Source organism: Saimiri boliviensis, chromosome 1 (genome assembly GCF_048565385.1).
Source record: "Saimiri boliviensis isolate mSaiBol1 chromosome 1, mSaiBol1.pri, whole genome shotgun sequence".
Classification (NCBI taxonomy): Eukaryota; Metazoa; Chordata; class Mammalia; order Primates; family Cebidae; genus Saimiri; species Saimiri boliviensis.
Window position 1 is genome coordinate 90,040,947 of NC_133449.1, and position 27,277 is coordinate 90,068,223.

General features: G+C 38.8%; 2 protein-coding genes across 7 annotated transcripts in view; one reads left to right on the top strand and one right to left on the bottom strand.

Moving 5' to 3' along the window:
• The window catches only part of FBXO11 (F-box protein 11), a 107,530-nt gene extending 84,868 nt beyond the window's left edge, over positions 1-22,662 (top strand). For 3 of the 5 annotated variants that reach the window (XM_039474688.2, XM_039474692.2, XM_074400294.1), the window contains exons 12-23: positions 5,606-5,823; positions 6,633-6,718; positions 8,476-8,570; positions 9,807-9,929; positions 10,034-10,119; positions 15,378-15,454; positions 16,189-16,332; positions 19,102-19,212; positions 19,978-20,085; positions 20,421-20,529; positions 21,164-21,262; positions 21,344-22,662. In XM_039474688.2, the coding sequence (XP_039330622.1) occupies positions 5,606-5,823; positions 6,633-6,718; positions 8,476-8,570; positions 9,807-9,929; positions 10,034-10,119; positions 15,378-15,454; positions 16,189-16,332; positions 19,102-19,212; positions 19,978-20,085; positions 20,421-20,529; positions 21,164-21,262; positions 21,344-21,473 (1,386 nt within the window). In that variant the 3' untranslated portion in view covers positions 21,474-22,662. Of the gene's footprint in view, positions 1-5,605; positions 5,824-6,632; positions 6,719-8,475; positions 8,571-9,806; positions 9,930-10,033; positions 10,120-15,377; positions 15,455-16,188; positions 16,333-19,101; positions 19,213-19,977; positions 20,086-20,420; positions 20,530-21,163 lie in introns of all 5 variants that reach the window. The other 2 variants (XM_039474686.2, XM_039474690.2) reach the window with 1 other exon arrangement.
• MSH6 (mutS homolog 6) overlaps positions 22,629-27,277 on the bottom strand; it is a 30,415-nt gene continuing 25,766 nt past the window's right edge. For both annotated transcript variants that reach the window (XM_074400292.1, XM_003922758.4), the window contains exons 5-10: positions 25,773-26,035; positions 24,442-24,559; positions 23,833-23,922; positions 23,217-23,371; positions 22,916-23,115; positions 22,629-22,794 (exon numbers count right to left, since the gene is read on the bottom strand). In XM_074400292.1, coding sequence (XP_074256393.1) covers positions 22,713-22,794; positions 22,916-23,115; positions 23,217-23,371; positions 23,833-23,922; positions 24,442-24,559; positions 25,773-26,035 — 908 coding nt within the window. In that variant the 3' untranslated portion in view covers positions 22,629-22,712. The remainder of the gene's footprint in view (positions 22,795-22,915; positions 23,116-23,216; positions 23,372-23,832; positions 23,923-24,441; positions 24,560-25,772; positions 26,036-27,277) is intronic.

Sequence of the window (27,277 nt, forward strand, 5' to 3'; positions counted from 1 at the left end):
ATAAGATTTATAAATTTTAAGATTTATATCTTATCTCCAACATTTTTATTTTTATTTTTATTTTTATTTTTATTTTTGAGATAGAGTCTTGCTGTATGGCGCAGGCTGGGGTGCAGAAGCTCGATCTCGGCTCACTGCAACATCCACCTCCTGGGTTCAAGTGTTTCTCCTGCCTCAGCCTCCTGAGTAGCTGGGACTGCAGGCACCCGTCACCACACCCAGCTAATTTTTGTATTTTTAGTAGACACAGGGTTTTACCATGTTGGCCAGGATGATCTCAATCACCTGACCTTGTGATCCACCCACCTTGGCCTTCCAACATGCTAGAATTGCAGGCAATGAGCTACCACGCCCAGCTGCTTTATTTCTATTTTGCAAAGGTTAAAACATTTGCTTTTCTACAGTTATTGGTTTATATTTACTCTATATTTATTTATCGTTAGTTATTTTATCATGGTTTCTTCATTCTTGAATTTTAAAATTTTTATTCCTGGCCGGAATAAAATTTTTATTCCTCGCGGTGGCTCACGCCTGTAATCCCAGCACTTTGGGAGGCCAAGGCGGGTGGATCACGAGGTCAAGAGATCGAGACCACCCTGGTCAACATGGTGAAACCCCGTCTCTACTAAAAATACAAAAAATTAGCTGGGCATGGTGGCGCATGCCTGTAATCCCAGCTACTCAGGAGGCTGAGGCAGGAGAATTGCCTGAACCCAGGAGGCGGAGGTTGCGGTGAGCCGAGATCGCGCCATTGCACTCCAGCCTGGGTAACAAGAGCGAAACTCTGTCTCAAAAAAAAAAAAAAAAAAAAAAAATTATTCATTCTTGGTTTAGCTAGGTTTTGTCATCCAGTCATTTTTTGTTTGTTTTTTAAGAGAAGGGCGGGTATTGTAGCCTAAATTCTTGCCATGTGAGGATGCCTGTCCATTGCCTTTTAACTTAGCGGAGTTTCTTTCTTTTATCTCACAGTTCTGGATACATTTTTCTATTCTAGCATTGAGTGTGGCTAAGAACTCTGAGATTACCCTGAGTTGTTTTCTTTCTTCTTTGATTGAAAGATTGCTCTTTTACCACAGTATCCATATTTTGACTTTTGTTGATGTTGTTTTGTTTTACTGTTTTTCTGTTCCATATGTTCCTTTCTTTAGAAACTTAGCTATCTTCTCTGTTATTTTTATTGCTATGTTCTGTTCTGTTTAGTGTTGTGTGAGTTCCTCAAATTTGTGTTCCTTACCATTTTTCCATAGTTTTGTCTGTTTTTCTATTGTTATTTTGCCTCCAATATGGGTCTTGCCTTTAATTTTTACATTTTTTAATGAAATTTTTCTAACATACACCAAAGTAGAGAGAATAGTATAATGACTCTCCAGGTACCCATTGTCTGCCTTCAATAACTATAGCTGTCTTTTGTTTGTTTAATATTCAATTCAGTGTTCAGGAAGATAAATTGGTAAAGCTAATGTAAATGTAAATATATTAAGAGGTGATTTATGGGAGGCCGATGTAGGAGAATCACTTGAACCCAGGAGGCAGAGGTTGCAGTGATCAGGCCACTGCACTCCATCCTGGGCAACAGAGACTCTGTCTCAAAAATAAATAAATTAATAAATTTTAAAAGAGAGATGATTTAGACAACTGACAGCAAGTTTAGGATACAGTTGTCATCAGAAAACTAAGCAAAGGAGAAAAAGTCGTTACTAACTTGGGAAAGTAAAAAGTTGTGCAGCAAAGAATATATAGTCATACTTTATGGCTCAGCTCTGAATAGCACACTGATCTAACCAAAATCAAGGTATAACTACACTGAAAGGATACAATGTATGAGTATATATTGTGGGGGATAGAAAGGTAGGAGAGCTAAATTCTTGTATGCCATAATAGATGTCAGTGCGTAATACCTAAAACCGGAAAGTCAAGATTTGGTAATACAGTGTGTTACTTAATAATATAGCGGTGAATCAAAAGAATCAGGTAAAAGAATTAAAAGTGGGGGCCTCTAGATAAGGGAAAATGAGGGAGGGGGCTGCTATTTGCCTTAATAAACTTGTAGATCTAGTTGAGTCTCTAACTCTGTAAAATCAAAACCTAAAGAAAACAGAAAGATTATCCCTTGCATTTAAATACTGTTTAATCAATGTATATCAATTTCTTTTTATTGGATCATGGCATTCACAGATATCAAATTTTGCTTGCAGCACTGTAAAAGTTTAGCAATCAGATTTGTCAGCCCAGCATGGTGGCTCAACACCTGTAATCCAGCACTTCAAGAGGCCAAGGTGGGAGGATCGCTTGAGGCTGCAAGTTTGAGACCAGCCTGGGCAACATGATGAAACCCCATCTCTACTAAAAATACATAAATTAACCAGGCTTGGTGGCATTCACCTGTGGTCCCAGCTACTCTGGAGGTTGAGTGGGGAGGATTACTTGAGTCCAGGAGGTTAAGGCTTTATTGAGTGATTGCACCCTTGCACTCCAACCAGGCAACAAAGTGAAACCTGTCTCTTTTAAAAAAAAAAAAAAATCCATCAGATGTCATTCAACTCATGACAGAGAAAGACTAAAGGTTATACTAATTGTGCTCCCTCCTCATGGGTGAAAACATCTGAAATGGTGAATAATCCTAATCTAATATTAAGGTCTCTTTGTCTAGCCTGTTTTTGTTTTTTGTTTTTTTTTTTGATGGTTAGTTTTGCCATAATGGTGTATATATACACCCAGTGTGTATTCAGTTTTATTCCGTATAAAATCAAAGAAAAAGGTTTTATATTTGAAGATGCTATCTTTTGTGTATCTTCTGATTTTCTTTTCTTTTCTTTTCTTTTTTTTTTAATAAGATTGGCCAGGTGTGGTGGTGGCTCACGCCTGTAATCCCAGCAATTTGGAAGGCTGAGGCAGGCAGATCACAAGGTCAAGAGATCCAGACCATCCTGGCCAACATAGTGAAACCTCGTCTCTACTAAAATACAAAAAAAAAAAATTAGCTGGGCGTGGTGGTGCATGCCTGTAGTTCCAGCTACTTGGGAGGCTGAGGCTGCAGTGAGGTGAGATTGCACCACTGCACTTCAGCCTGGCACCTAGCAACAGAGCGAGACTGTCTCAAAAAAAAAAAAAAAAGAAAGAAAAATCAGATTATAATCCAAATGTAGAGATGTAATTTATAGATAATTTGTTCTTTATTAATGGAAAATAAAATCTGAAAACTCTGTATGTTATTCTTAGAAGTCTGTTTTCTTAAAGAGTTAAACGTGGTATGCTAGAGTATTCAGAATATCCCCTTTTTAACCTCTACTAAACTTTACTTTGTGTAAAGTTTTACATACATGCTCCAGAAGTTAGAATAGTCCTTTCTCTTTAGGAGTTTATGATGAGGTAGAAATTGACATGATAAATACAGAAATAACATAAGGCAATACATCAAAGTAACATAAGAAAAGTACTTAGTGCTAAAGAGATTTTAAAGAGGAAAGAGAGTAAGTACATTCAGATTTCTCTTAATATTCAGTCTGCATTGAGCGGCCTCAGGATATCACAATTATAGTAACTTTCATTATAAAAGTAAAACATGTCCTTATATATGAAATTTAAGAAATTCAAAGTATGAAGAAAGACATATTTGTCCATAATTCCACCACTTATAATCATCTCATATTTTTGTTCCATCCTTCAAATTTCCTTTATTTATTTTTATTTCTTTTGTTTTGAGACGGTCTCATTCTGTCACCCAGGCTGGAGTGCAGTGGTGCAATATTGACTCACTGCAACCTCTGCCTCCCAGGTTCAAGCAATTCTTTTTGCTTCAGGCTCCCAAATAGCTACAGGCGCATGCCACCATGCTTGGCTAATTTTCATGTTTACTTTAGTAGAGATGGGGTTTCACCATACTGGCCAGGCTGATCTCAAACTTCTGACCTCATGATCCACTTGCCTCGGCCTTCTAAAGTGCTGGGATTACAGGCGTGAGCCACCGCATCTGGCCAAATTTCCTTTAAACCAAAATTACATATAATGTATACTACTTTAAAACTTGTTCTTTTCATTTAACATGTATAGGATGAACATAATCTTCAAAAACATTGTATTTAGCCACTTCTCTATTATTGAGCTAAGATGAACTTTTAAAAAAAAATTACTCTTTTTGTAAGACTCTGTGGTCTTTGGTCAACCTTTATTTAGTTTTGAGACTCTGTTGCCCAAGCTGGAGTGTGATGATGTGATTAGGGCTCACTGCAGCCTCAACGTCCCAGGCTCAAACACTCTTCCCACCTCGGCCTCCCTAGTAACTAGGTCAATAGGCACATGCCACCACACCTAGCTAGTTTTGTTTTTAATTTTTCCTGTAGAGACAAGGTCTCACTCTGTCGCCCAGGCTGGTCTTGAACTCCTGGGCTCAAGCAGTCCTCCCCACTCAGCCTCCCAGAGTGCTGGGAGGCCCAGCCACAATTTTTAGAAGTTGACTTGTTGGGACATTTTTAAGGCAGCCAGGGTTTATATTCTTCAATGGCTTTAACTTTTTGTTGAAGGATACATACTTCCAGTTAATGGTATTCATCTACATGTATTGAATAGATCTTTTGCTATTTTTCCTTCATGCCTTTGAATGTACTTGGACTAATTAGAAGATACATAGTTATTTGTTTTACTAAAATATTTAAATCATTAGTCAGACACGGTGGTGTGTGCCTATCTATAGTCCTAGCTATTCAGGAGGCTGAGGCAGGAGGACTGCTTGAGCCCAGGAGTTTGAGGCTGCAGTGAGCTATGATTGTGCCACTGTACTCCAGCCAGGGCAACAGAGTGAGACCCTGTCAAAAAAAAAAAAATGACGGCCAGGCGCGGTGGCTTAAGCCTGTAATCCCAGCACTTTGGGAAAGCCGACGCAGGTGGATCACAAGGTCAAGAAATTGAGACCATCCTGGTCAACATGGTGAAACCCCGTCTCTACTAAAAATACAAAAAATTAGCTGGGCATGGTGGCGCCTGCCTGTAATCCCAGCTACTCAGGAGGCTGAGGCAGGAGAATTGCCCAAACCCAGGAGGCAGAGGTTGCGGTGAGCTGAGATTGTGCCATTGGACTCCAGCCTGGGTAACAAGAGTGAAACTCCATCTCAAAAAAAAAAAAAATTAAAAATTTAAATCTTTTTATTTCCATTATTAATTGAAGCTTACTGTGTATACCTGCTTTTTATTTTTACTCTTAAAATTTTTTTTTTTTTTTTGAGATGGAGCTTTGTTCTTGTCACCCAGGCTGGAGTGCAGTGGTGCAGTCTTGGCTCACTGTAACCTCTGCCTCCCAGGTTCAAGCAGTTCTTCTGCCTCAGCTTCCCTATAGTTGGGCTTACAGGCGTGCACCACCATGCCCAGCAATTTTTGGATTTTTAGTAGAGACGGTTTCACCATGTTGGCCAGGCTGGTCTCCTTCTGACCTCAGGTGATCCACCTGCCTTGGCCTCCCAAAGTGCTGGGCATTACAGGCATGAGTCCCCACGCCCAGCCTTAAATGTTTCTAATATTTAATTGTGAAGTATGCATTGAATTGTTTTTTAAATGGCATTTCTTTTTTTGTAAAATGACCTTTACCTGCAGATTTAATTTCTGTATTTTTCAGGGTTACTTTGAAAGTTGCAACATACACAGAAATAGGATAGCAGGCTTTGAAGTAAAAGCGTATGCTAACCCCACAGTGGTTCGATGTGAAATTCACCATGGGCAGACTGGAGGAATATATGTCCATGAAAAAGGAAGAGGACAATTCATAGAAAATAAAATCTATGCAAACAACTTTGCAGGTGTATGGATTACCTCAAATAGTGACCCAACAATAAGGTATATAATTATGGGTGAAAATTACTTTTTCACTTCAAGGTTTGTCATAAAAGTCAAAATACTGAGCTTTAACCCTTAAAAGTTTTTCGTGTTAGACATTTGACTACTGTAAGATATACTTTCTTAGTTTAAGTCTGTGTATCTAAATGAGCCATAGCTATTGCAGATTTAGTTTTTGGTGTTTTTTTTCTATTAATGATATAACCCCTATGTGATACTTTATGAAAAATTGCAAATGCTGTGATTTTTATTTTAAATTCATCAAACTGCATTATAGATGAGTAAATAGGACTGGAGCTTGAAGGACTTTGTCATCTTTTTTCTGATAGAAGCAAATGGAATAACTCAGGAAAACTATCTCTAAGATTCTTGGCCAGAAAGACTAAAATTATCAAAAAGTCAAAACTGCAAGCTGTCACTCTCTGTTAATAAGCCAAAATTGTAGAACCAGAGCTATTATAACTTAAACACCATGAATTATTTTTAATTGTCAAATTTTATTTTCCACTGACTTTACGAAAGTAGACTATAGGGTTTCCATCTTGCTAATATTTATCAAATGTTTCTAGATGAGTTAAAAAATTGTTTTGAATGTATTAGCTGTTTTGGGGGGAATCTTTAAGAATGCTACATACGTTCTCTCAAATAGTAGTTTGACTTTTCCAAAGTCTTAGACCTTAGACATAAGAAACTGAGGCCTTAGAAGTTAGATAATTTGTTATATGACCATGAGGGGCCTTACAATTGTATGAAACAAGTAACTTTTGCTAAATAGATGTCTTCTTTTTTATCATTTCACATAATTATAGGGGAAATTCTATATTTAATGGAAATCAAGGAGGAGTTTACATCTTTGGTGATGGGCGAGGCCTTATTGAAGGAAATGACATTTATGGTAAGCACATGGTTTTGTTCTCTAAAACTTATAGATTGGCAAGTCTTCTTGTTATTAGCAAAATGATGGAACATTTTAAAGTTACCCAAGTGGAATCACTGATCTAGCTTCTTTAATTTTTTATTTTTTATTTTTTTATTTTTTTTGAGACGGAGTTTCGCTGTTGTTACCCAGGCTGGAGTGCAATGGCGCGATCTCGGCTCATCACAACCTCCACCTCCTGGGTTCAGGCAATTCTCCTGCCTCAGCCTCCTGAGTAGCTGGGATTACAGGCACGTGCCACCATGCCCATCTAATTTTTTTGTATTTTTAGTAGAGACGGGGTTTCACCATGTTGACCAGGATGGTCTCGATGTCTTGACCTCGTGATCCACTTGCCTCGGCCTCCCAAAGTTCTGGGATTACCAGTGAGCCACCATGCCAAGCCTTTAATTTTTTATTTTTAAGAGACGAGGTCTTACTTTCTTGTGCAAACTGGAGCACAGTGGCACAAACATAGCTCATGGCAGCCTCAGACTTCTGGGCTCAAAGTGATCCTCCTGCCTCACAGGCATATGCCACCATGCCCCACTAATTTATTTGTGTAGACCAGGTCTTGCTATTTTGCCCAGGCTGGTCTTGAGCTCCTGGCCTCAGGTGATCTTCCTGCCTCGGTCTCCCAAAATGCTGGGATTACAGGTGTGAGTCTCATGCCCTGCCCTTTATTTATTTTTATTTTATTTTATTTATATATTTTGAGACAGTTTCACTCCGTTGCCTAGGCTGGAGTGCAGTGACACATTCTCCTATTACAACAACCTCTGTCTTCTAGGTTCAAATGATTCTCGTGCCTCAGCCTCAAGATTAGCTAGAATTACAAGTGCATGCCACCATACCCAGCTCATTTTTGCATTTTTAGTAGAGACGGGTTTTGCCATGTTGGCCAGGCTGATCTCGAACTTCTGGCCTCAAGTGATCTGCGTGCTTCAGCTTTAGCCTCCCAAATAGCTGGGATTACAGGTGTAAGCCACCATGCCCAGCCTAAATTCTTAATAAAGATTAAAAGATTATTCTGTGATACTTACTCACAGGTACTATGCCCAATATCAGGGATGAAAATACAAATAAGACCTTAGTCCCAAGGAGTATCTGCAGTTTCCATAGTTTCACTCTGTTGTTTAATAGTTAATAAATTGTTTCTGTGGCAGTTTAATATACTTTATGCTAATTGAAGAAAGAAAATATTTATTCCTCATTAAAGCTTTAGAAACGTTAAATCAGCAAACAATTAGTATATATCTGTGTGCCAGACACCAATATGTGCCTGGGATTTTGCTTCTAGTAACACTAACCTGGTTAATACTTACATAAAGCTTTACTAAGTGCCTAGCACTCTTCTGAGCGTCTTAACCTGAATTAAGTCATATAACATTCACATCAACACTGTGAGGTAGATACTATTAAATATTGATCAGGATACAGAGGCACAAAGATACTTACTGATGAGTATACAGACACAAAGAGGTTAAATTACTTACTCAGGGTCAAACAGGAGGTAGAATTCCTGGGATTCGAAATGTGGCAGCTTGGCTTGAGAGTGTCCACTATGCTATACTACCTGCAGCCCTCCGCATCTATTTACACTTCTGGTTCCCTTAATTTTGTCTTGTAATGGTCACTAAAATTCTAGTGTAAGATTTTAACCACTATCTAATGTAAAACCCTTACTGTATTCCCTAGGCTTAAATGTTGACATTGTAACTTTTATTTTTAAATAGGCAATGCATTAGCAGGAATTCAAATTAGGACAAACAGTTGTCCAATTGTTCGGCATAACAAAATTCATGATGGCCAGCATGGTGGGATTTATGTGGTAAGTTAATGTATATAGTTCTATAAACTCATGCATCAAAACCAGGGGGGAGAGAGAGTTTCTCCTTAAGCTTTTAGATAGGCCATATTCAACTTCTGTAGTATGAATTTATGACTGTCAATAGTTAGACAATAAATAGTATTCTTGTTCTCCCTGCCAGTATCTTATAGTCTGTGCTGAATTCTATAAAATTTAATCAGCAACTGACTAAATTTAGGCATAAGAGATATAACTTTTTATTAGTCTTTATTATTGGCAATATGGGCTAAATGCAACAGCAATTAATTTGCAGTCTGTTATATTCGTTACACCAGAATTTTACCAGTATGACTAGTGTATGAGTCTCTGAAGTTGTGCCACTTTTTCAATTTATGTTAAAATATAATTCTTTCAAAATTTTGAAACTTTTTTATTAATCGTCTTCGCTCATGCTATCTAAAATTTTGTGACTGATTCAAGTAAGAAAATGTAGGAAATTTCAAAAAGGTCTTTATGCAAGGTGTGACTTTTAATTTTCATTTATGGTTCTAGAGATGCACATGTCCTGAATTACCTGCTAAAAGTAAAAATTTTGTGAACACAAAAACATGTCATTTTGAATTGATATCACCAGTAATAAGTTCACTACTAAATGAGAGGTTGTCAGTTTGTTACCCAGCCTAGGGTGAATTAATTCTTTTGCTAAAGAAAATTGAATGCTACTACTACTCTTATGTGATATTAAAAGTATAAAACCACTTAACACTATAAATTTTTGGAAGCTTAAAACGAGGGTAGAGGCTACATAAAAAGAATATTGGGCCAGGCGCGGTGGCTCACGCCTGTAATCCCAGCACTTTGGGAGGCCGAGACAGGAGGATCACAGGTCAGGAGTTCAAGACCAGCCTGGCCAACATGGTGAAACCCTGTCTCTACTAAAAATATAAAACTTAGCCAGGCGTGGTGGCAGGCGCCTGTAATCCCAGCTACTCGGGAGGCTGAGGCAGAGAATTGCTTGAACCTGGGAGGTGGAGGTGGAGGTTACAGTGAGCCAAGATTGTACCACTGCACTCCAGCCTGGGCAACAGAGCAAGACTCCATCTCAAAAGAAAAAAAATAATGTTGCCATTGCCTCATTACTCAGATGACAAAACAAAAATGGGAAGTTTTTTCATAACTGTCTGTAAAGGGAGTAACAGACTATAAATGTCTTGATTATAGAAGATACATATTATAACCAGTGTAACTTTTATTTAGCATGAAAAGGGACAAGGAGTAATAGAAGAGAATGAAGTTTATAGTAATACTCTGGCTGGAGTCTGGGTGACAACTGGCAGCACTCCAGTACTGAGAAGAAACCGGATACACAGTGGCAAGCAGGTAGGATTAGCTTGGACCCTTGGGTGGGAAATACATTGTTTTATAAATACTTGTCACTTGAAAAAGGTTTTTTTTTGTTGTTTTTTTTGTTTTTTTAATTTTAGGTTGGTGTTTATTTCTATGACAATGGACATGGAGTGCTAGAAGACAATGATATCTATAATCATATGTATTCAGGGGTTCAGATAAGGTAAATGTTTTTATATTTGGCTTTGTTTTGGGAGGGAGTTAGGAGTATGTGGGGTGTGTAGAACAGATTTGCTTATTGTCTAATGCCCAATCTTTATCCCTCTGTTGTATATATATTCACATTCTTAAAATAATCTTGACTTAAATTGTCAGAATGTAACTTTCCTTGGTCTAGGTGTAAAGAGTCACATCACTTTGAGATGTGACTTTCCACTGTGAGTCCATCAGCTGCCAATATGTTCCTTCATATGTGGAGAGTGGAAGTCTGTATTAAAATACTTGTGCACTATGCCTGGCATATCATTGGCATTCAGTAAAATGAAGCTTCTGTTCCATGCTATTTCTGTAAAATTAATAGTTTTTTGTCTGTCCCCTCCTCCCCCCGCCTTTGTTTTTTATTTTTGAGACAGAGTCTTGCTCTGTCACCCAGGCTGGAATGCAGAGGCATGATCTTGGCTTACTGCAACCTCCGCCTCCCAGGTTCAAGCAATTCTCCTGCCTCAGCCCTCTTAAGTAGCTGGGATTACAGGTGCATGCCACCACAACCGGCTAATTTTTGTATTTTTAGTAGAGATGGGGTTTCATCATGTTGGCCAAGCTGGTCACGAACTCCTGACCTCATGATCTGCCCACCTCAGCCTCCCAGAGTTCTGGGGTTTACAGGCATAAGCCACCGCGTCCAGCCTTTGATACCCCTCTTACAAGTTTTTGGAACTCTATCAGTCCTAATGATCATATACTGGCTTACCTCTGTTTATTACAAATTGAAGGTCTGTGGCAACCCTGTGTTGAGCAGATCTCTTAGTGCCATTTTTTCCAGCAGCATGTGCTCACTGCCTGTCTCTGTGTCTCATTTTTACAATTATTAGAGTATTTCAGAGTTTTTCATTATCCTTTTATCTGTTATGATGATCTCTGATCAGGTGATCTTTGATGTTACTATTGTAATTGTTCTGGGACACTGTTAACTGCCCCCAAGATAGCAAACTTAATCTGTAAATGTCGTGTGTGTTCTGACTGTTCCACCAAGCAGTCATTCCCATCTCTCTCCCTCTCCTCAGGCTTCCCTTTTCTCTGAGATACAACAGTATCAAAATTAGGCCAATTAGTAATCCTAAAATGGCCTATAAGTGTTGAAGTGAAAGGAAGAGTTGCGTATCTCTCACTTTATTTATTATTATTTTTTTTTATTTTTTTTTTTGAGACGAAGTTTTGCTCTTGTTACCCAGGCTGGAGTGCAATGGCGCGATCTCGGCTCACTGCAACCTCCGCCTCCTGGGTTCAGGCAATTCTCCTGCCTCAGCCTCCTGAGTAGCTGGAACTACAGGCACGCACCACCATACCCAGCAAATTTTTTGTATTTTTAGTAGAGACGGGGTTTCACTATGTTGACCAGGCTGGTCTAGATCTCTTGACCTCGTGATCCACCTGCCTCAGCCTCCCAAAGTGCTGGGATTACAGGCTTGAGCCACCATGCCCGGCTACGTATCTCTCACTTTAAATCAAAAGGTAGAAATGATTAAGGTTAGTGAGGAAAGTATGTCAAAAGCCTAAATAAGCCAAAAGCTAGGCCTCTTGTCCAGTTAGCTAAGTTGTGAATGCAAAGGGAAAGTTCTAGAAATAAATCAAAAATGCTTTTCCAGTAAACACACAAATGAAAAGAAAGCAAAGCAAATCAGTATTATTACTTAGTTTCTCAGGGTTCAAAGCAAAATTTAAAAAAATAACAAAAAGGCTAGGCATGGTGGCTCATGCCTGTAATCCCAGCACTTTGGGAGGCCAAGGTGGGTGAATCACTTGAGGTTGGGAGTTCGAGACTAGCCTGACCAACATGGAGAAACCCTGTCTCTACTAAAAATAAAGTAGCTGGGTGCAGTGGTGCATACCTGTAATCCCAGCTATTCAGGAGGTGGAGGTTGCAGTGAGCTGAGATCGCTCCACTGCACTCCAGCCTGGGCAACAAGAGCGAAACTCCCATCTCAGAAAACAGCAACAACTAAAAATGGCCTTATGCTAATAAGGAGATATGGAGAATGTTTTAACAATCTGGATAGAAGGTCAAAAAGTTAAACCAGCAAAAAACATTCCCTTAAGCCAATTTCTACTCCAGAGTAAGGCCCCACCTCTCCTTAGTTCTGTGAAGGCTGAGTGAGGTGAGGAAGCTGCAGAAGAAAAGTGAAGCTAGCAGAGGTGATTTAATGAGGTTTAAGGAAAAAAAGCAAGGTGAAACTGCAGATGCTAAGATACAAGCTACAGAAACTTATCCAGAAGATCTGGCTGAGATAATTGTTGAAGGTGACTACACTAAACAGATTTCAATGTAGACTCAATAGCTTTATATTGGAAGAAGATACCATCCAGGACGTTCATAGCTAGAGGGAAGAAGTCAATACCTGACTTCAAAGGACAGGCTGATCTCTTGTTAGGGGTTAGTTCAGCTGATAACTTTAAGTTGCAGGCAGTGCTCATTTGCCGTTCTGAAAACACTAGAGTTATAGTGTATCTACTCTGCCTGTGCTCTATAAAGGGAACAACAAATCATGCATGATAGCACATGAGTTTACAGCACAGTTAACTGAATATTTTAAGTCCACTATTGAGACCTAGTAGTCGGAAAAAGTATTTCTTTCGAACTATTACTGCTCATTTATGATGCACCCAGTAACCCAAGAATTCTGATGCAGATGTACAAGGAGATGAATGTTGTTTTCATGCCTGACAATAGAACATCCATCCCACAGTCGGTGGGTCAAGGAATAATTTCAACTTTTTTTCATTTTTTTAATACAAAAAATTATTTTATTTTCTATTTTAAAATCCCTGTGGTAACTTTTCTGATACCTCCTGCTTAAAACCCAAAAGATCAGAAGGATTGTGAGGCCCCACTTTCATGGTCTGTATTCGTACTGAAAATCAAGATCAAGCGAGCTTTTGCCCTTCTGCTCCACGGGAGGTTTCTGTCCTCCCTGAGCTCGCCTTAGGAATTTCAACTTTTAAGTCTTTTTAATGTAAGAAATAACTTTTCTGAAACCAGTAGTTGATTAAGAGAATTCATGATTTATGGGAGGAGATCTAAAAAAGTGCTGTAATCCCAGCACTTCGGGAGGCTGAGGTGGAAGGACCGCCTGAGGCCAGGAGTTGGAAGACTAGCCTGGGCAACATAGTGAAAGCCCATCTCTTTAAAAATCAGAAAAATTAAGCATGGTTGTATGCACCTGTGGTCCCTGCTACTTGGAAGGCTGAGGTGGGAGGATCGCTTGAGCCCAGGAAATTGAGGCTGCAGTAAGCTATGATCATACTGTGTCCCAGCCTGGATGACTGAGCAAGACCCTGTCTCCAAAAAAAAAAAAAAAAAAAAAAAAATTAACTGGAGTTTGGAAGAAGATAATTCTAATCCCCATGGATGACTTGAGGGGTATAAGACTTTGGTGGAGGAACTAGGCCAGGCACAGTGGCTCACACCTGTAATCCCAGCACTTTGGGAGCCCAAGGCAGACAGATCACAAGGTCAGGCATTCGAGACCAGCCTGGCCAACATGGCAAAACTTTATACTAAAAATACAAAACATTAGCCAGGTGTGGTGGCATGCACCTGTAATCCCAGCTACTCTGGAGGCTGAGGCAGGAGAATCACTTGAATCCAGGAGGCAGAGGCAGAGGCTGTGGTGAGTGGAGATCATGCCATTGCAGTACAGCCTGGGTGACAGAGCAAGACTGTGTCAAAAAAAAAAAAAAAAAAAAAAAAATTTAATGGAGGAACTAATTGCAGGATGGTAAAAATGGCAAGACAAGTAGAATTAGAAAATGGAGCCTGGGCTGGGTGCGGTGGCTCAAGCCTGTAATCCCAGCACTTTGGGAGGCTGAGGCGGGTGGATCACAAGGTCAGGAGATGGAGACCATCCTGGTCAACATGGTGAAACCCCGTCTCTACTAAAAATACAAAAATTAGCTGGGAATGGTGGTGCATGCCTGTAATCCCAGCTACTCAGAAGGCTGAGGCAGGAGAATTGCTTGAACCCAGGAGGCAGAGGTTGCGGTGAGCCAAGATCGTGCCAGTGCACTCCAGCATGGGTAACAAGAGCAAAACTCTGTCTCAAAAAAAAAAAAAAAGAAAAAGAAAGAGAAAATGGAGCCTGAAGATGTGACTGAAGTGCTGCAACCTCATGATAAAACTTGGAACAGATAAGGAGTAGCTTCTTGTGGATGAGCAATGAAGGGTTTTTCCTGAGATGAAGTCTGTTCCTGTTGAAGATGCTGTGAACGTCATTGAAATGACAACAAAGTATTTAGAATATTGCATAAGCCTGTTAATAAAGTAGTAGCAGTGTTGGCAAGGATTGACTACAATTTTGAAAGGAATTCCGTGAGCAAAATGCTATCTAACATTGTGTGCTACATAGAAATCTTCCATGAAAGGAGATGTCAGTCTGTGTGGCAAATCTCTTATTTTAAGAGATTGCCAATTGGCCAGGCACAATGGATCATTCCTGTAACCTCAGCACTTTGGGAGACTGAGGTGGGTGAATCACTTGAGCCCAGGAGTTTGAGAACAGACTGCACAACATGGCAAAACCCCACCTCTACAAAAAATACAAAAATTAGCTGAGCATAATGACACTCACCTATAGTCTCAGCTCCTTGGGAGGCTTAGGCAGAAGGATTGCTTGAGCCCAAGAGTTCAAGGCTGCAGTTAGCTATGATATGATATGATAATGCCACTGCACTCCAGCCTGGGTGACAGAGCAAGATCCCATCTTGTAAAAAAGATTTAAAAAAATTAGGACTCCCTGAAGGCTGGGATGATTATTATCATTTTTAAAAATATTTTAAAATCGGCGTATGTCCTTATGTAATACACACAACTTTTATATGCACTGGGAAATCAAAAAAATTCGTGCCACTCTTTATTGCAATACTCCCTTTCGTATGGTGGTCTGGAACAGAACCTGCAAGTGTCTCCGAGGTATACGTGTGATTCATTCCTTCATTTTACATCAGGGGAATATATAATAATAGTCACTTAATATAACTCCATTTAGTTTACATGTTAGGAAACTCTGCAATAATAATCTGTAGCAAAGTATGTTCTGTGGAAAATACAGGATTAAGCCAAATTAAACCACTTTCTTAGGGCATCTTGAAGGACTCCATTGTATAGTTAATTCTTATATATGACTTACGTGGATTTCTCCACTGTTACCTCATGTAATGAGGTATGCGAATAGAAGCTATTGAAATGCTTTTCTATTCTATCCACAGGACTGGAAGCAACCCCAAAATTAGACGCAACAAAATATGGGGAGGACAGAATGGTGGAATTCTAGTTTATAATTCTGGTATGTTTAATCTGTCATCTTTTTCTCTGTGTTAGTCGACTTTATAAATACACCTTCTAGGTCGGGCGCAGTAGTGAATCCCAATGCTTCAGGAGCCCAAGATGACGTGGTGGGGAATCACCTGAGGGGGGAATCACCTGAGGTCAGGAATTTAAGACCAGCCTGGCCAACATGGTGAAACCCTAGCTTTACTAAAATTAAAAAAATTAGCTGCATGTGGTGGCACACACCTGTAATCCCAGCTACTCAGGAGGCCGAGGCAGGAGAATCCCTTGAACCTGGAAGGTGGAGGTTGCAGTGAGCCAAGATTGCATCACTGCACTCCATCCTGAGTAACAGAGTGTGGCAAGACTGTCTTTAAAAAATATACCTTCTGCCGGGCGCAGTGGCTCAAGCCTGTAATCCCAGCGCTTTGGGAGGCCGAGGCGGGTAGATCACGAGGTCAAGAGATCGAGACCATCCTGGTCAACATGGTGAAACCCCGTCTCTACTAAAAATACAAAAAAATTAGCTGGGCATGGTGGCATGTGCCTGTAATCCCAGCTACTCAAGAGGCTGAGGCTGGAGAATTGCCTGAACCCAGGAGACAGAGGTTGTGGTGAGCCGAGATCATGCCATTGCACTCCAGCCTGGGTAACAAGAGTGAAACTCTGTCTCAAAAAAAATTAATTAATTAATTAATAATATATATATATATAAAACCTTCTAAATAACCTACATTTTTGCATTTATAGGTCTAGGCTGTATAGAAGACAATGAAATATTTGACAATGCAATGGCTGGAGTCTGGATTAAGACAGACAGTAATCCCACACTAAGAAGAAATAAAATCCATGATGGAAGAGATGGTGGCATCTGTATATTTAATGGGGGTCGAGGTATTGTTGTTAATTTTGCATTAGTGAAAAACCCAGTTTTCCATTATTCTTCCATATCTTTAATGATCAATGACATTGCTAACTAAGTTATGAGTGAATCTCAAGTCTTTTTCATTATCAAGTTGAGCTAGTTTAGGAGATTAGTGCCTATAGTTAAGAGACAAATGTTTACAATACTTTTCCTTTTGTAGCCACTTTGAGTCTGCAGTTGTCAGTAAGCCTTTTTAAAGATACAATTTGTTTACATTTTCTGGACCTTTTAATATTCAGAATAGTGATATGACTATAATAAACTTTAAAGTCAAGTTATAGAAATAGGTGTGAGAAATTAATTGATCTGTAAATATTTGAAAATGTCTTTAGTAAAATGGGTATTGCTTTTGTAACTGTTTTCAACTGTGTTTGTTGGAGAATGGAATTAATGAAGCCAAGATGTGCCTGGTTTGGTACTCATAAAGGTCAACTCACTTTGCATTGAGGCAGAAGTTCCATAGTGCCCGCCTCTTACAGATGCATGTATACAGAGATTCACACAGAGCTACCAAATGCAAATCTATCACTGTTCCTGAAATATCAGTAACCCAACATTTGTACATTATCTTACATAGGATAGGTAGTTACTACTCTAACATAACAAGATTTAATGAATAAAGTTTAATACTACAGCCAAGCAGTGATGATTCCATTGACAGACTCTCAGGGAGCTTATAATCTAGTAATTCAGTAAAGTGACGTAATCCCAGATAGTTTTTACAAAGGATAGTAAAAACACAGTACAGAATGGTTTATTTCCAAGGTGTTGAGAAAAGGCTCAGGCAAGTCAAGTCACTCTTGAGCTGTCTTGAAACACGAGTAGATAGTCACTGGTAAATGGGTTTGGGGGAGGGCGAAGAGCATTTCAGATGTTATTTGATTTCTGTTGTTTAAATACTGATTAAATACCTATAGCAACCACTGTGATACAGATGCTAGAGAAATGAAAACAGCACTACATCCATAAAATGTATAGTGTGATGGAGTGGAGCAGATTGTAACAGGAGCCTGGAGGAAACCGAAAGTCAGGCAAGAGGTACTGAAAGTTGAGGCTGGAGAAGGGGCAAGGCCCAAATCATGAGGTTTTCTAAATGCAGTAAGGAGTTTAGACTTCATCTTAAGAATAGCACTTGAGGTTGTAGTGGAAATAATCAAGATTAGAGACAGGAACTTGGAATAACCCAGGCAACAGAGCCTAAACTAAAATGATAGCATAAGGGTGTGAAAACGTTAGGAGGGGGAATGTTGATATTTAAAAGGGCAGAACCAGCTGGGTACAGTGGCTTCACACCTGTACTTCCAGCTTCTCTGGAAGCCCAAGGCAGAAGTATCACTTGAGTCTGGAGTTGGAGACCAGCCTAGCCAACATAGCAAGACCCTGTCTCTATAAAAACAAAGGGTAGAACCAACGGGACTGGGTCATCAATTTAATATGGAGGTTGAAAGAAATGTAAATATGATGCTCAGGATTCTGATTTAAGTGACTACCTTTTACTGAGGTAAGTTATATAGGAAATGGTTTCTGGAAAACATTAGTAAGGTCAGTTTTTTAAACATTCAATCCATGGTCATCTTCTGAGATATCCAAATTGGTTATGACCAGAATGTGAATAATTATACTAAGCTAAAGGAATAGATTTAAGAATTAGCAACAGTGGCTGGGTCTGGTGGCTTATGCCTGTAATTCTAGCACTTTGGGAGGGTGAGGCAGGCAGATCATCTGAAGTCAGGAGTTTGAGACCAGCCTGGCCAAAATGGTGAAACCCCATCTCTACTAAAAATGCGAAAAAAATTAGGTATGGTGGGCGCTTCTAATCCCAGCTACTTAGGCTGAAGCAGGAGAATTGCTTGAAACGGGGCGGGGGGCTTGCAGTGAGCCCAGATCACAGCATTGCACTCCAGCCTGGGTAGCAGAGCAAGACTGTCTCTCAAAAAAAAAAAATAAAATAAAAAATTATATTAGTATATATGTAACAGCTGCAAGATTTAAGATCACCTGAAGAGTATGCAAAGAGAAATGAGAGGGACATAATGCAGAAATATTAAATCCAAAGAGTGAATAGGAAGAGGACCCCAGGAAGTCCCTGAGTCATTTCAGAGATTTCCCCCACTCATCGAGGGGAAAGTTTAGGTCAATAATGTGAAATCGCCAAAGGGTCAGATGTCTACAGAAATAAAACCATGTCTCAAACAAGTAGATTGGAGACAGATTCTGAAAGGCAAGGTGATTTTAAAAGTTTGTTGGGCAGAGAAAGAGGCATGGTAAGAATATCAGTTAACTAACTGGAAACTGCAGCAGATGAAACTGGAATATAGGAAACTGATCAGGAAATGATTATAGTAATAAAAGCCAGAAATAAGGGCTTTCTTGCCTGAACTAAAAACAGGATACAGAAGTTTGAGAAATATATCAAAGGAACTAATTTTAATTGAACAGTACTGAGAATCAACTATACTTGGCACTGAAGATGAAGTGGTAAGTAAACTTAGCACGGTCCCTGCTATCATGGAGATGGCAGATTATTGATCAAAATGCTCTTACCTGTCATTTTAGAAATGTTAGATCCTTAATACCTCTAAATTACTAATAAACTTTGTTTTGGGCTGAAAAAATAGTCCTGTGAATTTTACAATGCAGTTAAATAGGAATCTAAAAGCAAACCTAAATACCAACAAAAAGGCTAGTAAAGTCTGTTATATGCATTAGCCTTAATCTAAGGAAATATTTTATTATAGGTCTCCTTGAAGAAAATGATATTTTCAGGAATGCTCAAGCAGGTGTTCTCATCAGCACTAATAGTCACCCAATCTTAAGGAAAAACAGAATATTTGATGGATTTGCTGCAGGTTTGTATTTTCCTTTGTTACCTGTGGCTTATGTATGGTTCTGCAAAGTGTTTGGAGTATGTTCATTCTGTTTTGCTTATTAACTAAAATGTGCAAAGTGTGCTGCTAAAGTGGCTGAATGCCTGTTTATTCATTCACTTATTATGAGAGCACCTAATCAAGTTCTGGATTCTTCTACTCTAAGCCATACTCCTAAGAAATAATTGCTGTTACTGCTTAGTCATGATTATGAAACATTAATTGGGATAAAACTTGTATTAACACTAGGAGTACAGATCAGTTCCTCAGATGAATTTACAATTTAAATCTGCAACAGAAACACAGATGTTAAAAAGGATGCAAATGAAACCCAAGTATCATGTATTTAAGACAGGTTGGGGTGCAAAAGAAATTGTGGTTTTCACCATTACTTTTAACGGCAAAAACCACATATTAACGTTGCACCAACCTAAAACTTTATTACTGTGTAAACTAACTGCCACCTAAACATATTTCTGGGCAGTCTCTACATAGTTTACAGTAGTCTTAAAATGTCATCAATAAAAATATTGTCAGAAACCCCCTGTATCACCCCTTTTAGCAAGGAATAGTAGACCATAATCTTAAGTGAATGTTACTGTCAACGGTTGAAAGAAATATCTACATTTTATTCAGTAGCCATGAAGAGGGTTAACGCACAAAGAACCAGTTTACATGTGCTTGCTAACTTCAGGTTTTTAAGAACCATTATAAAATGTTTCTACTTGTTTGTAAATTTCACTTCAGGTATTGAAATTACAAATCACGCAACTGCAACACTAGAAGGCAATCAGATTTTTAACAACCGGTTTGGAGGCTTATTTTTAGCATCTGGTGTTAATGTGACAATGAAAGGTATGTTGGAGTCTGTTCTGCCTATAAATATATGCAGTATGCCATGAAAAATAATCAAACTGTTTTATAACTTGATTCTGTCATTCTCCATGTTAGCAACAATTTAAGGTATTTCGAAAGAAAGCTTTTGTTCTAAATGGTTGGAGTCTCTTATGCAAGGAAAAATTCTATTCTTAGCTGATTTCTTATAATTCATTGTTTAGCTTCATTTAAAGCTCTTAAAAATAGTGGCTTTTTGTGATTCTTAAATAGTGGCTCTTCTATTAGAATAATCCTATAGTTTTTTAAATATTAACGGTCCTCTAGATTTTTACTTATTCTTTCTTTTATTACAGATAACAAAATAATGAACAATCAAGATGCTATAGAAAAGGCTGTTAGTAGAGGCCAGTGTTTATATAAAATATCAAGTTATACCAGCTATCCCATGCATGATTTTTACAGGTAACCTAAAAACGTATTTGTGAATCCTGAAAAAAGGAAGACTAACTTCCTTTTGAAATTAGTAATGCCTAGCATTTGCGTGTTGAGTCTGTAACAGGCATGGTGGCTTATGCCTATAATCTTAGCACTTCGGGAGGCTGAGGTGGGAGGATTACTTGAGCCCAGGAGTTCTAAACCAGCCTGGACAACATAGGGATACCTTGTGTCCACAAAACAAAATCTGTAACTATGGAAAAACTGTGCTATAGTTAACTGGTATCATATATAACTCAGGTTGTGTAATGTATTGTTTTCCTAGAAATTTCAAGATAAAGCGGTTATGTGTTTGTGATATAACCCAATCACTGTGACAGTGTTGACTCTTCAGTCCTCCATATTGATTCAGCCCAAAAAGATTTGAGGGGCTTTAAAAACAAATCGTTCCTTTTCCCCCAGAAGACACCAGACGACAGAAAATTCACTTACTCCATTAAGGTTCCTTTTCAGAGTTAATCTGGGTTGGAGCCACAGGAATTTTGTCTTGGTCCTCTTTTTCTTAAACCCAAAGGTCATAGGGTAATACATAATATAAACATAATGGAATGTTTTACATTAATGATGTTTGAGAAAAGTAATTTAAGCTTTTGCTTTTTAGATGTCACACTTGTAACACCACAGATCGAAATGCCATATGTGTGAACTGCATTAAGAAGTGCCATCAGGGACATGATGTAGAGTTTATTAGACATGATAGGTATGTAGCACACTTGCTTGCTGTATTACCCTATTGTTTTCCCCTCACTTTCCTAATATTTGGGTTTTCATTTTGCTTTAGGTTTTTCTGTGACTGTGGTGCTGGAACACTGTCTAATCCTTGTACATTAGCTGGTGAGCCTACACATGATACAGATACACTATATGACTCTGCTCCACCTATAGAATCAAATACATTGCAGCACAACTGAATTCCTTCCCTAAAGAAAAAGTCCTGCCATTGTAACATCATAACTTAAAACATTTTTTTGGAAGAAGATTTAAAATATTTGCCCATGCTACAGGAAGAGACTGTATTAAAAATGGATACACAAGGTCAGTTGACACTATGAAGCTCAAGCTACCAAAAAGAAAGTGGCAATATATGACTCAGGATCTCAAAGCTGGGTGTTTTAGCATTACTGTGTAAAGACTTGAAGGGACAGAAGTGAAGAAAATAAGCTGCAATTTTGTACAGATACCAACTTCTGAAAAGCTGGTGTTTTTACAACTAGCATTGAATGCAGTCCAATTTGCAGTAGTAATCTTCAATAGACAAGCAGCTTTGTTGCTGCCTTTATGGACATGGGTACCAATTGCTTTTGTAATATGGTAAAAATGTGAGCTAGCACTTCTGCGTTCCTTTTCATTTTTTTAACATGTATTCAGATTGAGAAATATGATTTTAATGCTTTAATCTCATGTAGTTTGTTTTTAATTTCAAGCAAAATCTTATTGTACTTGAATGTGCCCTGTTTTGTTAGCACACCTAGACTTGCTGTAACTGTACTCATGTCCCAGTATGTACGTTCTTTCTATGAAAGAGAAAACACTAATCTTAAATTATATCCAGCAATGTTTCTGGTATCCTTTAAGAAAAGTTAAGACTATTATTATTTCCTTTCCTTCCCTGTGCAGCATTCAAAAATCACCCCCAGAAAAAGTGTTTTATTGAGACTTCCTAGGAAGGGATGCACTGTAAAACAAAAGTATTCTTGTAACTCAGTTTTGTGAAAGGTAAAAAACTACTATGTTTTAAAGTACACTTTAGAAAGTCTCTTCAAAACAGTCCTGTATTTGAACTCTGTTCATAGTTTTTTTTTGAACAGTTTAGACAAAACTGCTGGAAATTAAAACAATTTCCTGCGTTAAGCTGAGACAAGTATATATACAGCCCTATACAGTTTCATAGCTTTTCCTCCCCCATTTATGTGTATTGGTGACAGTGGGTATAAAACAGCCTGAAAGTGTATGCATGTACCATAACATCTAGACTTAATATATTGTGGAGTATTCAATAACCATTATGTAGAAGGTAGATAAGAATTAAAAGGGTTTAATTTCCTAGAAAGAAAATGGAAAAATGGTCATTTTTAAAAAATAAAGTTTATTAGATCATAATGTTGTCTGAATTTACCACCTTTGTCAGAAGTTAAAGCTTCCAATGTAGTCTATAATTCCTTAATCAAAGTCAGCAATTTATGGACAGCTTCAGCATCTACAGTTGACCTTTCACTAGCCAGGCAAACTTCCCTTAAAATTAAAAAAAAAAAAAAAAAAAAAAAAAAAAATTATTTTTCAGTGTATCATCCCTCCCACTTTTACTATTTTTTTTTTTGAAACTTAAGGTCACTTATAATACTATTATAGTTACCGAAATAATCGTAGTGACTGATTCATCTTCTCAAATTCTCTTGCTTTTCTATGTCCCTTTTGAATAACTTCCTCTGGGAGATTGGCAAGCCTTGCTGCATTAAAGCCATAGCTTTTAGGACAAGCTCCCTTAATGAATTTATAGAGGAAAGTAATAGTCTCCTGGCTTGGGTCTTCACATTCATTTTCTACCATGCATGCCTTATAAGAAAGAAAAATATTAGCAATATGTGTGCTAGCAACAGAAGTGCCCACGTGATTTCCTCAAAAAAAAATTTGTGAAATGAACAATTTGCACATACCATGTGTCCTAGGCGCACAGCAACGTTTTGAGAATAATCTTCTACTAATGAATGGTAGTGAGTTGAAAACAATGTACGACATTTTATAGTCTCAGCAAGTTCTTTAACAACTGCATTTGCTATTGCTGTCCCATCAAATGTTGCCGTACCTCTTCCTGTTAAAGTAAAATATGCATAAGGATGTAACTCAAAGGAATTAAAAACCCTAGGACAGAAAAACAGCATCAGTTAGTACATCCACATCCAAAAGCATTCTGTAAATAGGCCTTGTTTAACTAAACAAGTCTGCTTAGCAGCCCATGGAGAGTGGGGTTTCTTTTAAAGAAAATATAGTACCACTCAAGATCAGAAACTTCCTGAGTCCTATAGTGTTCTCATCTCCATGTTATAACAAATGTTTTATTATAACTAAGCAGTATAAACCCTTAGTATAGGTAATCAAAAACCTTTTACAGCATCACCTTTTCTCACCAAATATGGCTCTGTGCCACAATGGTGAGTGCATGCTCTAAAGACACTCACATTGTTTAGATGTCCTTCAGATTATCTTACAGAAAAGTAGTTCTTGTACAAATGTTTTTAAGATAGCCTTCAGATGAAAAGTTTAATGTCTTACCTAATTCATCCACAAGCACCAGAGAATGTGCTGTTGCATGTGAGAGTATGCTGGCAGTTTCACTTAATTCAACAAAAAATGTACTTTCACCTAAAAAAACAAAAACGCAAATGAATACTCATTTCGTATTACATGCATTCATCTTCTAGCTTATACAGCCTATCATGAGCTACATATATTGGTATAAAAGATTAAATCTCATTAAGCAGACCATGCAGTTCTTGGCTGGACACAGTGGCTCACGCCTATAATTCCAGCACTTTGGTAGGCCAAGGTGGGTGGATTACCTGAGGTCAGGAGTTCAAGACCAGCCTGGCTAACATGGTGAAACCCCATTTCTACTAAAAATACAAAAAATTAGCCGGGCCTGGTGGCACACACTTGTAATCCCAGCTACTCGGGAGGCTGAGGCAGGAGAATCGCTTGAAACCAGGAAGCAGAGGTTGCAGTCAGCAGAGATCGTGCCACTACACTGCAGCTTGGGCAACAAAAGCGAAAGGAACTCCATCTCAAAGAAGAAGAGAGAGACTATGCAATTCTTAAACATCAGATTTAAAAGGCTCCTTATCACATCTAAATGAATAAGAACTTAGGTGGGAAACAACTCACCTGACATTATTCTATCTGAGGCACCAAGTCTGGTAAACACTCTGTCAATTGGTGTGAGCCTGCACACTTCAGCAGGGACGTAACAACCCATCTGGGCCATTACAACTAATAAGCCAGCCTGTGAATGAGGGAGGAAAAGGTCTTTTATGACTGACTGTTAGTTTAGACAATAAACTTTTGTCTTTCTTATGAACCCTTATGTAAGAACTTGGCACTCTAAAAAAAACTTTAACAATCCCATATAGATTGGTTCTGTTCTTCTGAAATCTATTTGCTAAAATGGAGAAAAGCTGAGGCTAAGAGAATCAAGAGGCACATAGGACCTGACTGGCCTTCAAAACATCAGAGCCTGCTTACTAACCCACTACCCTAGTGATTCTCAGTGTTGGCCAGAGTAGAATCACCTGGGAGCTCTTTAATACTACTGATTTGCTTAGAACCAATTGCAATCAACTGAATCCATTTTGTCCTTCAGGTGATTCTTATTTAAACCAGTGTACACACTATACTGCCTGTCTCTAGCAAATTAGACGAGCAGGAGGAGAATACAATGCAGGAAAGCAGCAGGGACCAGCCAACTACTACTGCTTTTTCTTACAACCTATTAAAAATACTAAAAAATTTAAAAGATCTGTGGCTGGCCAACCCCTGGTTTAAAGGGAAGATAAACAACAAAAAGGCCCTAAAAAAATGATTTTAAAACAAAATTAGCTACGCATGGTGGCACACACCTGTAATCCCAGTTACTTGGGAGGCTGAGACAGGAGGATGGCTTGAGCTTGGGAGTTTGAGGCTGCAGTGAGCTGTGATGGTGACACTGCACTTCAGCCTAGGCAACCCCCGCCCCCCCAAAAAAAAGGGCCAGCATGTCATCCCTAAAGAGCAGTGCCCAACAGTTGCTAGAGGACATGAACTATTTGCTTTCCTCCCTGAGTTAGCCATACACTGTATACATGAAGGGTTTCTGCAAATGAGTCTAACTGAAAGATAAACCTGTAAACATTTCATCTTTTCATACAGCCTTTTTTTGTTGATTACGAATATACCTACCCTCTGAGGAAATGAACTCAAGTCAAACAGCCTCATTACCTGAATGACTGACTGACTTCCCCTTTTTAATATATATTCCCCTTAACGCTAAGCAGAGATAATTGAGGAAATATAATTCCCAAGTTTATAACACAGGGAGTATTTCCCTTTGCTTCCTAATAAGTCACACTGGCTGAAATTTATGTAACTGTGTTTGGAAAATGATCACCTAAGTTATGTAATATATTTATTCCTAATGTCACAAATGACTTTCTAATAACAAAACCTTAAGAATCAGTTACCTGTCTCATGAGCGTAGACTTGCCCCCCATATTTGGTCCAGTAACTAGCACACAATAGGCTTTGCCATTTTCCTCCTCCTCTTCACAGCCTATTAGAATGTCATTAGGAATAAAATCATCTCCAAAAAAAGTCTTCGTAATACAAGGATGGCGTGATCCTTTAAGCTCTAAGAAGGGGGCGGTATCTTCTGGCAACAGAATTACTGGGCGACACATTGGACCATCACCCCCTCGACTATAGTCAGCCAGGCACAGTAAGACATCTGTTAAAAGAGAGGGTAAAAGTGAGGCTTCCTCATTTTTGGGGTTTTATCAGCCTAAGTGTTTTACAGGTCTTCACTATAACACTTATAATGTAATGAGAGATAACTTTCAATTACAGTCCAAAGATCTCTCCCCCTCGAAGTACTCATCCTCTAATGTGTGGACCAGAGAAGTGCCAAGGGGAAGCTAAAAGACACACGAGAGAGATGCTATACTTAAGCCTTACTTAGCAGAGTGTGCTAAAATTGGCACACTGATATTAAAACAATCTCTGAAGGCTGGTTTTTGCACACCTGTGCTGAGGAAAGATTTTTAAATTACCTAGGAACCAAATGTGACACATTAAAAGGAAATATACTATTCTGTTCCACTGGACAGTTGTGTTCAGATCAAAACAGTTTTGTGTTACTGTGTTAAAATTCAAGTAAACTATGGTTATCAAAAAGCAGGACTAGGCACAGTGGCTTAGGCCTGTAATCCCACTACTTTGGGCGACCAAGGCAGGCAGATCACTTTGAGGTCGGGAGTTCAAGACAAGCCTGGCCAACATGGTAAAACCTCGCCTCTAGCAAAAATACAAGAATTAGCCAGCCATGGTGGTGCCCACCTGTAGTCTTAGCTACTTGGGAGGCTGAAGCAGGAAAATCACTTGAACCCAGCAGTTCAAGGCTACAATGAGCTATAGTCATGCCACTGTACTCCAGTCTGAACAGAGCAAAACCCTGTCTCTAAAAAATTTTAAAACATATAGAACATAAACCGAAACTATAAAACAGCGAAGGTTCCAGGTAATGCTGGCCATGATAAAGAACAAAATTGCTTATGAAGTTGAGATGGTTGCCAAATTGAAAATTCCTAACTCGGGGCTTTGAAAAGTCAATTGGAAAGAATCTTTAACAGTTTCACTGAAGAAAAAATGATTGACCTTTTAAAACTGTATGCAAATGGATTCACTGAAATACAAAATAGGAAAAAATGCAAAGGTTGTAATAAAACAAAAGTTTAAACTGATGGTTCAAGGGCCGGGCGCAGTGGCTCAAGCCTGTAATCCCAGCACTTTGGGAGGTCGAGGTGGGTGGATCACGAGGTCGAGATCGAGACCATCCTGGTCAACATGGTAAAACCCCATCTCTACTGAAAAATACAAAAAATTAGCTGGGCATGGTGGCACGTGCCTGTAATCCCAGCTACTCAGGAGGCTGACGCAGGAGAATTGCCTGAACCCAGGAGGCGGAGGTTGC